At 37.7% G+C, this 16,134-nt stretch overlaps 1 protein-coding gene across 7 annotated transcripts in view; it reads right to left on the minus strand.

Annotated features, from left to right (window-relative positions):
• Window positions 1–324: 324 nt before the first annotated feature.
• PLEKHB2 (pleckstrin homology domain containing B2) overlaps window positions 325–16,134 on the minus strand; it is a 49,413-nt gene continuing 33,603 nt past the window's right edge. For 4 of the 7 annotated variants that reach the window (XM_019719021.2, XM_019719019.2, XM_019719020.2 and 1 more), the window contains 2 exons: window positions 13,070–13,178; window positions 325–3,174 (listed from right to left, as the gene is read on the minus strand). In XM_019719021.2, coding sequence (XP_019574580.1) covers window positions 3,038–3,174; window positions 13,070–13,178 — 246 coding nt within the window. In that variant the 3' untranslated portion in view covers window positions 325–3,037. The remainder of the gene's footprint in view (window positions 3,175–13,069; window positions 13,179–16,134) is intronic. The other 3 variants (XM_019719018.2, XM_074325079.1, XM_074325078.1) reach the window with 3 other exon arrangements.

Genomic DNA, 16,134 nt, shown 5'->3' on the forward strand with positions numbered 1-16,134 from the left:
GTTTCAGTTTCATCCAATATAACTTGGCTTACCTGCCTTACAGAGTTACTACAAGAATTTAATGTTGTTGTTTTCTAATGTGACAATACATTCTCTAGCACTTAAGGAATGCTCTAAAAATGGGATTCTTGTTGCCCCCAACACAGCAGAAAAAGACGACAGTGTGTTACTACAAAGTAGTTAAAAAAAACAAAAACAAAAACAAGTTAGTAGTTGCCAGAGGTGTGTGTGTGTGTGGGGGGGGGAGCAGCTAGGAGAAATGGGTGAAAATTTTTTGTTTTTTTAGTTTAAATTAATGAAAAAAAAAATCACAATGAAACATGCTTTAAGGTTAGCATCATTTAATGTATTATCATTTTCACTTATAAACATACAATTTGCATATACAGGGAAAAATAGGTTCTGTGGGCACAATAGAATACTAAGCAATCAGAAACAAAAATCAACTCTAGGGGTAAAAAATTGAACCGCATTCCATGCCTGTGTCTACATAAACTTGGGAAGGAGAACGAAAGATTACACACAATCACAATTGATGTAGAAAATAATCTTAGGTCATTCTGTCTCAATTGCAGGAACTTCTCCATGTGATCCAGATCTTGAGTACTGGTCTGGCCTGTTTCATGAATGATGATCTGAAACACAGCGACTGGTGTCTCCCTTCTCTTACTATGTAGTCCCTGAAGTTAACTCAATGAAGTAAAAGAAGAGCTAAAAAACAATCAGATTGGAATGTGCACAGTGCCATTGACCAGCTTCTTCCAGGTACATTATTTTAAAGTACAAATGGAAGCAAAATACTCAAACCTGAACAAGTTGCTTCCAACTCATCTAACTTCTTGATTTAGGATGATCTAAACGAAGTGATCGAAAAGTTGGCATCTATGGGAGATGGGACCAGGGAAATGAAATGTCTCAGCCCATCTTTATACCCAGGATGCATTTCATATTAGGATAAAGTCCGCAGTGACAGTGATTTTTGAGGCTCAACTATGGCTGCCCATGGGGTTTGGCCCCACTGCAGACAGGGGGATGGGGGCATACACATGTGCCCAAGCTTTAGTCAACCGCTCTCCCCCTTCAGTCAGAGGGCAGTCAAAGGAACAGAGAAAGACTGTTTGCATCAAGGGCATTTCACTGCCGTAACTCAATACTCTGTGATTCCAGTAATTTCAAGCTCAAAATAAATACCCCAATGCAACATTAAAAACTGTGCTTAATTTCTATAAGTAAAGCATACAACTTTAATAAATGATTACCATCTGAAAAAGCCCTTCTTATTACACAGGATGTAAAGTCACAAAAGCAACATTTTTAACCATCAAAACTAGTGTTGTCATGCATCACATTTGGCAATTTTCTGCCATTTCAAACACCCAAAACAAGAAGTCAAGTACATTTCCTTTCAACTGGAAACAGATTCTCTCCAGTATCAAAAAATCCACTAGAATTGGCTAGGAAAACAGATAAATTGTCACCACAAAGTCTGTTTGACATCTGCTTTCATATGAAGATGTGTTTAAGTAAGCCTCAGAGATGGAGTCAGTTGACTAGTAAAACAAGAGAGTATGTATATAGCCAGCCATACAAAATAAAAACAGAATGTGGGCTACTAGGAGTGTATTTTATGGAAAATAGGGCTACCTGGAGTGTAGGAGTAGGGACCTTCATCTTGCTACACTGCATTTGTGAAAGTACCTTTTTAAAGTATGCGGGACAGAAAACTGGAGTAATTAGGAGCTTTAAAAATGCACATGGTTAAAGAAATAAGAAATAACAAAAATGCAGGACTGTGGGTTTTCCAGAGCTCACACATAACTAGGGCTCAAAATTAAATGGTTTAAGCTTCTCTAGGGCATTTGAATTAGGAATGAAAAGCAGGCTGGTGCCCTGGTCAAGCTGGGTGGTATCTTGAGCAGGTGATGCATGTCTTAGGCCTCATTCCCCATCCACCCCCAGAATCTCCCCGACAGCCATGGTCCAACAAGCCCCCACCATGCCATCACCGAGGCTTCACACCCCCCAGTATTTGAAAGGTAGCCACAGTGTCCCAGTGCTGTGCAGGACAGGGCACCTACTCTTTAACAGCCTTCAGGGGGATGGAAAGAGAGTTCTCTGTGCATGCAGTCCCTGCCAGGCCTGAGCAGTAACACGAACTATGACTCCCATTCTATTTTCCTTACCATTCCTTCAATATGACTTTCTTGAGAAGCAGAAAAATAAGCTGTAAGTAGGCTGAGGTGGCAATAAAAATATTCCAAGCTGACACTAAAAGCACAATGACTCTGAATAAAACAAATCTACCTCCACATACTTGTTTGTGTTTTGCTTTCTTCAAGTTTTAAAAGATAAAGCCCTAAAACTTTGAGGCTCAAGTCCATTCCAAATTTGGTGTTTTTTCCAAGGATTGCTACTAAAACCAAACAAGTAAGACCAAACAGAAGAAGCATCATTTTAAAAGGAAGATTGGCCCACCCCCACCCATCATCCTGAGCTGTCAGACTTGCTGGAGTCCTGCAAAGCCCCAGAGGTCCTGGGACTATCATGGGAAGTTCCCATGGCCTCAGGGAAGTTCCCTGCTGGCTTATCAGCCCAAAACTGAAGTAACATGCAGCTAGTTCTGGTCTGAGGTTTGAAAGTCTGATGTTAAACCAAAAGAAGCTGCTGTTTTTCTTGCCACAATCATGCACTCACTCATACATCACCATATTACTAGCCTAACACTAAACAAATTATCCCTTAAGCACTACACTGAAGTCTAAAAAGAAAATGCCTTTCAAAACAGGTGTGTTCAAATACAGTATTTCAAGAGTTCCAAAAGGAAACTATTGAAATGAGATCGTGCCCCAGAGTCCATGTTTTGGCTAAAAAAGCAGTCTAAAGCCTTCTCTGTGGTACTTATATGGACTAGTTATAACTACCATGTTACTACTTTCAAAAGAACTATGGAAAACATTTATCACAAATTAAAATGCCCAGCAAATAATATTACTGCACAAGGGTATCAGAAGCTATGTGCATCCAGATTTCAAGGACCCTAGAAGACCCAGAACAGAGACCCCAAGGCCATGCCTGTGGCTGCTCCTGCCAGCATGCCCAGGGCCAGATCACTGTCGTTATCTTGATATCGCTCACGAATGATGACTTGGTTGGCAGGCTGCTGTCCATAAAGTCCTGAAAAAAAGAAAAAAATGTGCCTTTAAGGAACAGTTTGTGAAGTCCAACTCAAAAAGATGGCTGACTCGACTAGGACCCTTTCTGAGAGTAGTCAAGGTCATTGCTTTTTGGTATTTGCCTCCCTCCTCCTATGGCCTTGTCTTCCTCTGGAGAAGCGGGGGGTAGCTACAGTGAGAGTCCCACAGTTCTCCTCCACCACAGGCTAAGGTGACCAGACTTGGCCTAGTGAAAACACCTCTATTCCTAAGATGGCACTAAGAGAAAATCAAGATGTCAGCTTTTGAAGATCCAAAGTCGCAAACACTGAGAGAGCAGAATCCTAATGAAGCTGCAAACTCCAGTCTCCAATTTCCACTTGAGTTCTTTCTCTACATCATGCTAATCAGAATGACAGGAATATAGGAGAGAGTAGGAAAGATACAGAGCATGCAGACAATGGAAGAATCAAGTTGAGAATCCTCAACAAAAGCTGAAAATTGAGAAATCCATTTAAAAGCTAATTGGCTTCTCAGTATTTATGCAAACCATTTTTAAAATTAAACTTTAAATGTGCTAATATAACTTGCTTTTAATTTTTTTTTCTTTTTTTAAATTTTATTTTATTAAATTTATTGGGGTGACAATTGTCAGTAAAATTATATAGATTTCAGGTGTACAATTCTGTATTACATCATCTATAAATCCCATTGTGTGTTCATCACCGAGTCAGTTCTCCTTCCATCACCATATATTCGATCCCCCTTACCCTCATCTCCCACCCCCCACCCCCTACCCCCCTTACCCTCTGGCAACCACTAAACTATTATCTGTGTCTATGAGTTTCTGTTTCTCATTTGTTTGTCTTGTTCTTTTGTTGTTTTTGGTTTATATACCACATATCAGTGAAATCACATGGTTCTCTGCTTTTTCTGTCTGACTTATTTCACTCAGCATTACTCTCTCAAGATCCATCCATGTTGTCACAAATGTTCCTATATCATCTTTTCTTACTGCCGAATAGTATTCCATTGTATATATATACCACAACTTCTTTATCCATTCATCTATCGAAGGACATTTTGGTTGTTTTCATGTCTTGGCCACCGTAAACAAAGCTGCAATGAACTTTGGAGCTCACGTGTCTTTATCTCTAAAAGTTTTCAGATTTTTTGGGTAGATACCCAGGAGAGGGATTGCTGGGTCATATGGCAATTCTATTCGTAATACTTTGAGGAACCTCCACACTGCCTTCCATAACGGCTGCACCAGTCTGCATTCCCACCCACAGTGTATTAGGGTTCCTTTTTCTCCACACCTCTCCAACATTTGTTACTATTTGTCTTGTTGATGATAGCCATTCTGACTGGGGTGAGGTGATATCTCATTGTGGTTTTGATTTGCATTTCTCTGATGATTAGTGATGTTGAGCATTTTTTCATATGTCTATTTGCCATTTGTATGTCCTCTTTGGAGAAATGTCTCTTCAAGTCCTCTGCCCATTTTTCAATTGGGTTGTTTGTTTTTTGTTGTTGAGTTGCATGAGTTCCTTGTATATTCTGGATACTAGCCCCTTATCGGAGGCACTGTTTGCAAAAATCTTCTCCCATTCATTTGGTGGCCTCTTTATTTTGTCAATGGTTTCTTTTGCTGTGCAGAAGCTTTTAAGTTTCATATAGTCCCATTCGTTTATTTTAGCTTTTACTTCCATTGCCTTTGGAGTCAAGTTCATAAAATGCTCTTTGAACCCAAGGTCCATAAGTTTAGTACCTATGTTTTCTTCTATGCAGTTTATTGTGTCAGGTCTTATGCTTAAGTCTTTGATCCATTTTGAATTAACTTTGGTACATGGTGACAAATAGCAGTCCAGTTTCATTCTTTTGCACGTGGCTATCCAATTCTCCCAGCACCATTTATTGAAGAGGCTGTCTTTGCTCCATTGTGTGTTTTTAGCTTCTTTGTCAAAAATTATCTGTCCATATTTATGTGGTTTTATTTCTGGGTTCTCAATTCTATTCCATTGGTCTTTGTGTCTGTTTTTCTGCCAATACCATGCTGTTTTGATTATTGTGGCCCTGTAGTACAGGCCAAAGTCAGGAAGTGTGATACCTCCATTACAGTTCTTTTTTCTTAAGATTGCTTTGGCTATTCGGGGTCTTTTGTGGTTCCAAACAAATCTGATGATTTTTTGTTCTATTTCTTTAAAATATGCCATTGGGATTTTGATGGGGATTGCATTGAATCTGTATATTGCTTTGGGTAATATGGCCATTTTAACTATGTTGATTCTTCCAATCCATGAGCACGGAATGTCTTTCCATTTCTTTGTGTCTTCTTCAATTCCTTTCAAAAATGTCTTATAGTTTTCAGCATATAGGTCTTTCACATCCTTGGTTAAGTTTATTCCTAGGTATTTTGTTCTTTTTGCTGCAATTGCAAAAGGGATTGCTTTTGTATTTCTTTTTTCTGAGATTTCATTGTTAGTATATAGGAAGGGAATGGACTTTTGTGCGTTGATTTTGTAGCCAGCAACTTTACTGTATTCGTTGATTGTTTCTAATAGCTTTTTGGTGGAGTCTTTAGGGTTTTCTCTATATAGCATCATGTCATCTGCAAAGAGTGATAATTTAACTTCTTCATTCCCAATTTGGATGCCTTTTATTTCTTTCTCTTGCCTGATTGCTCTGGCAAGGACTTCCAACACTATGTTGAAAAGCAGAGGTGATAGGGGACATCCCTGTCGTGTTCCTGAACGTAGAGCAAAGGGCTTCAGTTTTTCTCCATTAATTATGAGATTAGCAGAGGGCTTGTCATATATGGCCTTTATTATGTTAAGGTATTTTCCTTCTATACCCATTTTATTAAGTGTTTTAATCATAAATGGATGTTGTATCTTGTCAAATGCTTTTTCTGCATCAATTGATATAATCACATGATTTTTGTCCTTTATTTTGTTTATGTGATGTATCACATTGATGGATTTATTTATGTTGAACCATCCTTGTGCCCGAGGGATGAACCCCACTTAGTTGTAACGAATAATCTTTTTAAAGCATTGTTGTATTCGATTTGCTAGAATTTTATTTAGGATTTTTGCATCGGTATTCATCAGAGATATTGGTCTGTAGTTTTCTTTTTTGTGCTGTCCTTACCAGGTTTTGGTATCAGGGTAATGTTGGCCTCATAAAATGAGTTAGGGAGTACTGTCTCTTCTTCAATTTTTTGGAAGAGTTTGTGCAGGATTGGTATTAGATCCTCTTTGAAGGTTTGGTAGAATTCACTAGTGAAGCCATCTGGTCCCGGACTTTTGCTTTTGGGAAGGTTTTGGATGACTGATTCAATTTCGTTACTGGTGATCGGTCTGTTTAGATTTTCCAGTTCTTCATGGTTCAGCCTTGGAAGGCTATATGTTTCTAAGAACTTGTCCATTTCTTCTAGGTTGTTGAATTTGGTGGCATATAGTCCTTCATAGTATTCTTGGATGATCCTTTGTATTTCTGTGGTGTCCGTGATAACTTCCCCTTTTACGTTTCTGATTTTGTTAATCAGTGTCTTCTCTCTTTTGATCTTAGTAAGTCTAGCCAAGGGTTTGTCAATTTTGTTAATCTTTTCATAGAACCAGCTCTTTGTCACATTAATTTTTCTATTGTCTTTTTGTTCTCTATTTCATTTAGTTCTGCTCTAATTTTGTTATTTCCTTTCTTCTGCTGACCTTGGGTTTTACTTGTTCTTCTTTTTCTAGTTCTTTAAGGTGTAACATGAGGTTATTTATTTGGGAGTTTTCTTGTTTCTTGAGATAGGCCTGTAATGAGATAAATTTCCCTCTTAAAACTGCTTTCGCTGCATCCCAAAAATTTTGGTAGGATGTATTTTCATTGTCATTTGTTTCTATGTATCTTTTGATCTCTCCTCTAATTTCTTCTTTGACCCAGTCCTTCTTTAAAAGTATGTTGTTTAATCTCCATGTATTTGTGTTTTTCCGCTTTCTTTTTACAGTTGATATCCAATTTCAAAGCCTTGTGATCAGAGAATATGCATGGTATGATTTCAATCTTCTTAAATTTGTTGAGACTGATTTTATGTCCCAATATATGGTCTATCCTTGAGAATGTTCCATGTACACTAGAAAAGAATGTATAGTCTGATGTTTTAGGATGAAGTGCTCTATAAATGTCAATTATGTCCATTTCATCTAATGTGTCATTTAGGGCTACTATTTCGTTATTTATTTTCTGTTTGGATGATCTATCCATAGCTGTCAATGATGTATTTAAGTCCCCTAGTATAATTGTGTTTTGGTCAATTTCTCCCTTTAGTTCTGTTAGTAGTTGCTTGGTGTATTTCGGTGCTCCCTGCTTGGGGGCATAAATATTGATGACTGTTATGTCTTCTTGTTGTACAGTCCCCTTCACCATTATGAAATGTCCATCTTTGTCTCTTGTTATCTTTTTCACCTTGAAGTCTGTTTCATCTGATATCATTGTGGCTACACCTGATTTTCTCTGGGTACCATTTGCTTGGAGTGTCAATTTCCACCCTTTCACTTTGAGTCTATGCTTGTCCTTGTAGCTGAGATGTGTCTCTTGGAGACAGCATATGGTTGGGTTTAGTTTTTTGATCCAATCTGCTACTCTGTGCCTTTTTATTGGTGAGTTCAGTCCATTTACATTTAGGGTGATTATTGATATGTGAGGATTTCCTGTCATTCTATCTTTAGTTTTCTGGTAAGGCTGTGTCTCCATTGTTTCTTTGCCTTTTTGTTGTTGTCTATTATTTCTGTGTGGTGGTATTCTATGATGTTTCCCTCTGTTTCTTCTTTTATTTCAGTATATATTTCAATTCTGGAATTATTTTGAGTGGTTACCCTTAAGTTTATGTAAAAGAAAGTTTGATATTTAGAGTATTCCATTTTCTTCAGCATGCTTACTTTCTCCATTCCCATATTCGGTTCAGGCCTTTACTCTCCCCTTTTTGAGTTTTGGTTGCCACAAATTGTCCCTGTTGATGGTGGTCGAATAGCCTCCTTTAGTATTTCTTGTAGTGCAGGTCGTGTATTAGAAAATTCCCTCAGCTTCTGTATGTCTGGAAAGGTCTTTATTCCTCCTTCATATCTAAAGGATATCTTTGCTGGATATATTATTCTTGGCTCATGATTTCTCTCTTTCAATAGTTTGAATATTTGGTTCCACTCCCTCCTGGCTTGTAGAGTTTCTGCTGAAAAATCTGATGATAATCTAATGGGCTTTCCTTTGTAAGTTACCGTCTTCTTTTCCCTGGCTGCCTTGAGGATTCTTTCTTTGTCGTTGATTTTAGACAGCTTCAATACAATGTGCCTTGGAGAAGGCCTGTTGGGATTGAGGTAACTAGGTGTTCTATTTGCTTCTTGGATTCGAGGGTCCAGTTCTGTCCACAAGTTTGGGAAGTTCTCATTGACAATTTGTTTGAATATATTCTCTGTTCCCTTCTCTCTTTCTTCTCCTTCTGGTATGCCCATTATTCTTATATTGCTCTTTCTGATGGAGTCAGAAAGTTCTTGTAGAGTTCTTTCATTTCTTTTAAGTCTCAAGTCTCTTTCTTCTTCTATCTGTGTCATTTCCAGGTTTCTATCTTCAATGTCACTGATTCTTTCCTCCATCTGGTCAACTCTACTACCTAAGCTGGTTATTTCATTCTTAATTTCTTCTATTGAGTTCTTAATCTCCAGAAATTCTATTTGGTTCTTTTTAAAAATTTCAATCTCTTTCGTGAAATGCTCATGCTGTTCTTTGATTGAGTTTCTGAGTTCATTTAACTGCCTATCTGTGTTTTCTTGTATCTCGTTGAGTTTTTTCAGAACTGCAATCTTGAATTCTCTGTCATTTAAGTCACATATTTCTGTATCTTTAAGTGCCTTCTCTGGAGATTTTTCACTTTCTTTCTGAGCTATCTTGTTGCCTTGGTTATTCATGGCGATTACTGGTTTACTATTTCTCTTCCTAGACATGTACAGGAGTGACTTCTGCAACAGGTTGATAGGAAGAGGTCTTTCTTTTGTTTTCCAGCACTTGTTGGTAGAACGTCTTATTTCTCCAACTGCAATTTATTTTTCTTCTCCCACACGGTAGTGCTGTTTTCTCTGCACTATTCCTGCTTCTCACACAATGGGGGGATTCCCTGGGAGACGGGCTTCTCCTCTGTTAATAGTTCGTCTAGGTCACAGGGCGCAGTGTCCCGTTGGGTATGCGGAGAGCTTTTGATGTTCCAAAGCTCTTCCAGCTCCTGATTCAGAGCCCGTATGTTTCAGCAGTTCTGTTGACTCCTGTAGGTGATTTCGGTCAGTAGTGGGCCTCTTCGTCTTGCCTGTCTGCTGTGAAGGGAGTCCTTTGTGGAGTTTTGTTGTTCGATTCGTTGTAAATTCCAGGGGAGCTTTACAGAGGCTCACCTCACGCCGCCATTTTTCCGGAAGTTTGCTTTTAATTTTTTTAAATTAAAGTTTATTGGGGTGACAATTGTTAGTAAAGTTATGTAGATTTCAGGTGTACAATTCTCAATTTTTAATCATAAGTTTTTATGGGGGAAAGTATTTGTTAGAGGACAAACTTCTAAAAAGCAAACTTTTAAACAAAGTTAACATTTAATTTGCATGGTTAAAGTTTACAACTGGAAATGTATTGTTTGTTCTCTTCTGTATGTCACGACTGTGTTGTCTAATAGCTAACTAGCTTTTAAATTGCTCAAATATAAATAGTGTTAACTTTCCTCCTTGACCTGCTATTCCTTTAACAACAGTTCAACTCTAGAGAGCTAGAAACTAGCCCAATGGTAACGTGTACAGGTAGATGAAGAATGAAGTGAAACCAACAATGATAATAAAGGCTAACATTAACCTTGTTTCCCAGTCTAAGCATTTACAGTGGCAAAAGCATTTACATTCAGTGACTCACTTAATCCTCACAACAAACCTATGAGGTGAGTTTATTGTTACCCCCATTTTCCATCTTACAGATGAGCAAAAAGGGCAGCATGGGGAGTTAAGGGCAGAAAGAGCAAACCCAGGCTCTCAGGCGACTGTACACTCACAACCACTAAAGCCTCAAATACGATGGTGAGAAAAATCAAAGCCACAGAGTAGGAATAATGAGACCATTATAAACCTCTAAGGACTGATCAAGTACAGATAACAGTGTTAGAAGCAAATGATTTTTTATGCAACTTTTAAATTTCAAAACTGATGAATTGTAGCATTCACTTTCACAGCTTTGAAATTTAAAAATTTCAAGTTGGCAACTCCAACCAGTTAAATATGATACTGTAGGAACTGGTGAACTGACCTAATTAAAAGATTCCCTCAAAAATCTAAATCTGCATTCCCTCTGTAGGTAACACCCAGGGATCTCCTCATATGACCAGGAGATCACTCTTCTGCAGCTACTGCTTACCTCTGCCCCACCAGGTAGCTAAGTTAGTGGGGATGTTTCTAATAATACTTATTGTAATTACCTAATTTAACTAAGCTTACATAAATGGTCAAAATGTGAAAGTGAAAAAGACATTGTTTGTATGACAACTAAATGAGGTACTTTAGGAAAGACTAAATAAAGGCAGGTAACTTTTACAAATTACTATCAGACCAAGGAATTGAGTAAATTATAAAAGATGGGGGAAAGGAGCTTAGAACCACAAAATCTAGAGGCCTGCTCTTGGACTTGCCCCTGGAAACTGCAGCGCAATAATGTGTCATGAGTTCGATCTCTACAAGACAAAAATGAGGACTCCAAGGGAGTTGACTCAAAGCAAAAGCCCTCAAGCCCACATCAAAAGACAGCTGAACAAATGTCCACTAAAGAGGGTGAGTAAAACAATACTCACTGTGCATATACAATTTGTAGTTTTCAAATTGGCTGACTGGCCACCAGCCCCACTCATACTACAGAGAAGGCCTTCAGCCAGCTCTGCGCATGATGAGGATCTACAGATACCGGAAGGCAATCTGTTATGACTGGCAAAGCACTGGGGTGTCTAAGAAAGGCAGCCTAAAGAGCTCCTCCTCCCTGGTTATAAGCACAGTGCTGCTCTGGGAAGAGCACAAGCCAACTCAGCCCTTCCACAATAAGTATACCTGCTGGTTGGTCACAGCGCGAATAACAAATACCTACCGACTTGACTACCCTACAGCAAGTATTCTGAGGTTCCCTGTGAGAATGCTATTTCTTTTTTTATGAGGAAAGTCAAGGGCAGGATGGAATCCAATTTATAGAAATTCCCTTTACAAGAACTACTTACTGCAGAACTTCTGCTGTTCTATAGGATAAGTAACAGCTGGGTTACCCTAGTCTGTGGCCTGGGAGCTGAAGAAGAGGCTGGCTCTCATGGCATGGTTAGGTTAGAGTTTAAACACCCACCACCAACCCCAAAATAAATGTGCAAAGAAAAATAATTCATAAAGGGAAAATCTAATTTATAAACAATTATACAATGTTTATCTTTGCCAGTCATCATAGAAACATAAACCAAAGCAACTTGATGATTACATTTTAGACCTAATCAGGTTATTAAAACTTTTAAAGCATAATAACAACAGGCAATCTTTATGGGACTACAGAAAAAACAGTGTACTATTAACTCCTAGTGCCATTATAAATTGGCAAACTGTTCTGGGAATCAACTTGGTGAATGGTATCAAGACTTGCTGTAACATTGTCCTATGAAATGATATAAAGTCTGGATTTCCCTCAAAATAATCCAGAGGTGGAGAGAGCAGGTGAAAGAAGATTAGCCACGATGTGGTTGGTAATCGTTGACGCTGGTAATGGGCAAATGATAATCATTATACTATTGTCCCTACTTTTGTATGTTTGGAAACTTTTACAATTTTGTAATGGTATAAAAAGAAACAAAAATATCTATGCCCCAATGACATGTTAATTTAATATACAGAAATAAGAAATTTATTCTATGACATATTTAACAGGAATGAAAAAGAAAATGACTAGAGACGTCAAAGCAATACCTACAATAGCCAAAAAGGAAAAGAATAAGCAGCCAATACTTGAAGACTTAACTAATAATATAATAATATATCACCCAATATAATATTAAATCATTAAAAATACTTATGAAGATTATGTAGCACTCTGGATAAAATATATAAAATTAGAAAAAAATGCCAAAAATATAAGATTATAAAGATGAAAAATTTATTTTATATAGGGAAAGCAATTCAAACAAAGATGCCTGTGCTAGGCTCAGCGAATGGATAAATAATTCATGTTTTCACACCATTATTTTATTGGTTTTCAATTTGACATGAAAAAAAGTCAAGCAAGGCAGAATCCTTCATAGTCAATGCTAGTTGAAGGCTCCAGTCCAGGATGAACATTTACCTATATCTCCACCCTGCCCAGAGGACATCCAAAGCTTGATGTTCCCAACACAGGCCATTCACTCAAATCTACAAGTTGTTTCAAGTGAGGTGAAAAATCGAAAGAAGCACAGCAAAAGTCTGGAATATATAAGCCCCTCCAGGCCTCCACTTTACTTGTAAATTGAAACGTCACCTCAATAATGATAATTTTTGAAGGATGTTACCAGAAGGAAAAAAATAGGAGAAAAAATACCTCTTATCCCTTAAAATGGGCCTGTTAGTTTGACTGTTTCATAATGTAAGTAATTCCCAATAAGTTCAAACTCTCTTCTTGGAAACAAATCTGGATACAATAGTGAAGTTTTAAAAATCAAGCCTACTACTCTAGATTTGTAAAGCAGTGTGAAAATACATAATGTTTTAGAAAAAAGCATAGTAGCAGAGTAATCTGCAGTCTATAACCAGAAAGCATAGCTCACTTATCCTTAAACTGAGAAATAAAAATCCTCCAGGCTGTATGGATCTGTGCTGTAAACAAAGAGAAACAAGGAATGGAAGAATGGCATGGCTTACCTGCATATGGGTACCGGTAGGGTACAGCATAAGCCTGCCCATTCGCAGTATAGACAACTTGAGTTCCTGGTGGGTATGCACCATTGTATGGACCATAGCCATATGTCTGCTGAAAAAAAAGAGACCCATTAGAAATACAATTTTGAAATTCAACATCTACTTATATTAAAAAAGAAAAATCTCAGCAAGTGGTTATAGAGAGAATGTACCTCAACATAATAAAGGTCACATTTGAGAAGCTATGGCTAACATCATACTCAGTGGTGAAAAGCTAAAAACTTTTCCTCTAAGAACAGAAACAAGACAAAGTTATCCACTCTTGTCACTTTTATTCCACATAGTATCAAAAGTCCTAGCTAGAGCACTTATGTAAGAAGAAATAAAAGTCATCTAAATTGGAAAGAAGTAAAACTCACTGTTTGCAGAGGACTAGATTTTATATACATACATACACACACACACACACACACACACACACACACACACACACACACAGGTCTGACAATTAAGTTCACAAACTCAGCCTAGAAAAAGTGGTACATACCTCATTGCTGAATATCACTATGGTCACCTTTGAAGTATTCCCCTTGGGAAGCTATGCACCAATGCCAGTGCCTAATCCACCCTTTAAAGCAATTTTGGAATTCTTTTTCTGGAATGGCCATCAAAGCGTCCTCATATTACCCCTGATGTCCTGAATGTCATCAAAATGTCTTCCTTTCAATATTTCCTTTATCCTCGCATAAAGAAAGAAGTCACTGGGGGCCAGATCAGGTGACTAGGGAGGGTGTTCAAATACAGTTATTTGCTTACTGACTAAAAACTCCCTCACAGACAGTGCCATGTGAGCTGGTGCCTTGTAATGCAAGAGCCATGAATTGTTGGCAAAAAGATCAGGTTGTCTTAACTTTTTCACGCAGCCTTTTCAGCACTTCCAAATAGTAAACTTGGTTAACTGTTTGTCCAGTTGGTACAAATTCATAATGAACAACCCCTCCGATACCAAAAAAGGTTAGCAACATTATCACAAGTTTGCGAACTTAATTGTCACACATCACATAAAACCCTAAAGACTCACCCAAGGAAGTGAAAGACTTGTACACTGAAAACTATAGGACACTGATGAAAGAGACACAAACAAATAGAAAGACATTCCATGCTCATGATTGGAAGAATATTAAAAAGTTCATACTATCAAAGCAATAAACAGTTTTAGTGCAATCCCTATCAAAATATCAATAGCATTTACACAGAACTAGAACAAATAATCCTAAAATTTATGTGGAATCACAAAAGACCCAAAATAGCCAAAGCAATCTTGAGAAAAAAGAACAAAGCTGGAGGCATCACACTTCCTGATTTTAACCTATATTACAATACTATAGCTATCAAAACAGTATGGTATTGGCATACCATAAACAGACATACAGATCAAAGGGACAGAATAGAGAGCCCAGAAATAAACCCTCACCTATATGGTCAATTAATTTACCACCAAGGAGTGAAAAATACACAATGAGGAAAGGACAGTCTCTTCAATAAACAGTGTTGGGAAAACCGGACAGCTACATGCAAAAGAATAAAACTGGACCACATTCTTACAACATACACAAAAAATCAACTCAAAATGGATTAAATACATGAATGTAAGACCTAAAACCATTAGACTCCTAGAAGAAAACACAGGCAATAAGCTCCTTCACATGGGTCTTATCAATGATTTTTTTTTATTTGACACCAAAAGCAAAGGCAACAAAAGCAAAAATAAACAAGAGCGACGACATCCAAGTAGGAAGCTTCTGCACAGCAAAGGAAACCATTCATAAAATAAAAAGGCAACCAACCGAATGGGAGAAGATATTTGCAAATCATACATCCAATAAGGATTTTATATCCAAAATACTGGGGGTCTCAAAAAATGTATACACATAACTTGTATTCATCTTTTGCGATTGGTATATATTGAGTATTACAATTGTAATACAGTTTTTTCCTTTCTTAAAATGTGTGTACACTTTTTTGGCACCCTCTGAATATGTATCTCATACAACTCAATAACAGAAAAAAACAATTTGATTTAAAAATGGGCAGAGGAGGAACCTCCACACCGCCTTCCATAACGGCTGCACCAGTCTGCATTCCCACCAACAGTGTATGAGGGAGAATTGCCATATGACCCAGCAATCCCTCTCCTGGGTATCTACCCAGAAAACCTGAAAACATTTAGAGATAAAGACACGTGTGCTCCAATGTTCATTGCAGCTTTGTTGACGGTGGCCAAGACATGGAAACAACCAAAATGTCCTTCGATTGATGAATGGATGAAGAAGTTGTGGTATATATACACAATGGAATACTATTTGGCGGTAAGAAAAGATGATATAGGAACATTTGTGACAACATGGATGGATCTTGAGAGTGTAATGCTGAGCGAAATAAGTCAGACAGAAAAAGCAGAGAACCATGTGATTTCACTGATATGTGGTATATAAACCAAAAACAACAAAAGAACAAGACAAACAAATGAGAAATAGAAACTCATAGACACAGACAATGGTTTGGTGGTTGCCAGAGGGTAAGGGGGGGTAGGGGGTGGGGGGTGGGAGATGAGGGTAAGGGGGATCGCATATATGGTGATGGAAGGAGAACTGACTCTGGGTGATGAACACACAATGGGATTTATAGATGATGTAATACAGAATTGTACACCTGAAATCTATGTAATTTTACTAACAATTGTCACCTCAATAAATTTAATAAAAAAAAAAAATGGGCAGAGGATTGAATAGACATCTTTCCAAAGAAGACATAGAACTGGCCAACAGGTATATGAAATGATGCTCAGCATTACTAATCATTGGGGAAACACAAGTCAAAATCACAATGAGATCACCTCACACCTGTAAAAATAGCCATTATAAAAAAGATAAGAAGTGTTGGCGTGGATTTGGAGAAAAAAGAACGCTTGTCCACTATTGATGAGAATGTAAATTGGTGCAGCCACTATGGGAAACAATATGGAGGTTCCTCAAAAATTTTAAATTAAAAACAGAATAAAAATACGA

This window comes from Rhinolophus sinicus, linkage group LG02 (assembly GCF_036562045.2).
Source record: "Rhinolophus sinicus isolate RSC01 linkage group LG02, ASM3656204v1, whole genome shotgun sequence".
NCBI classification, from domain to species: Eukaryota; Metazoa; Chordata; class Mammalia; order Chiroptera; family Rhinolophidae; genus Rhinolophus; species Rhinolophus sinicus.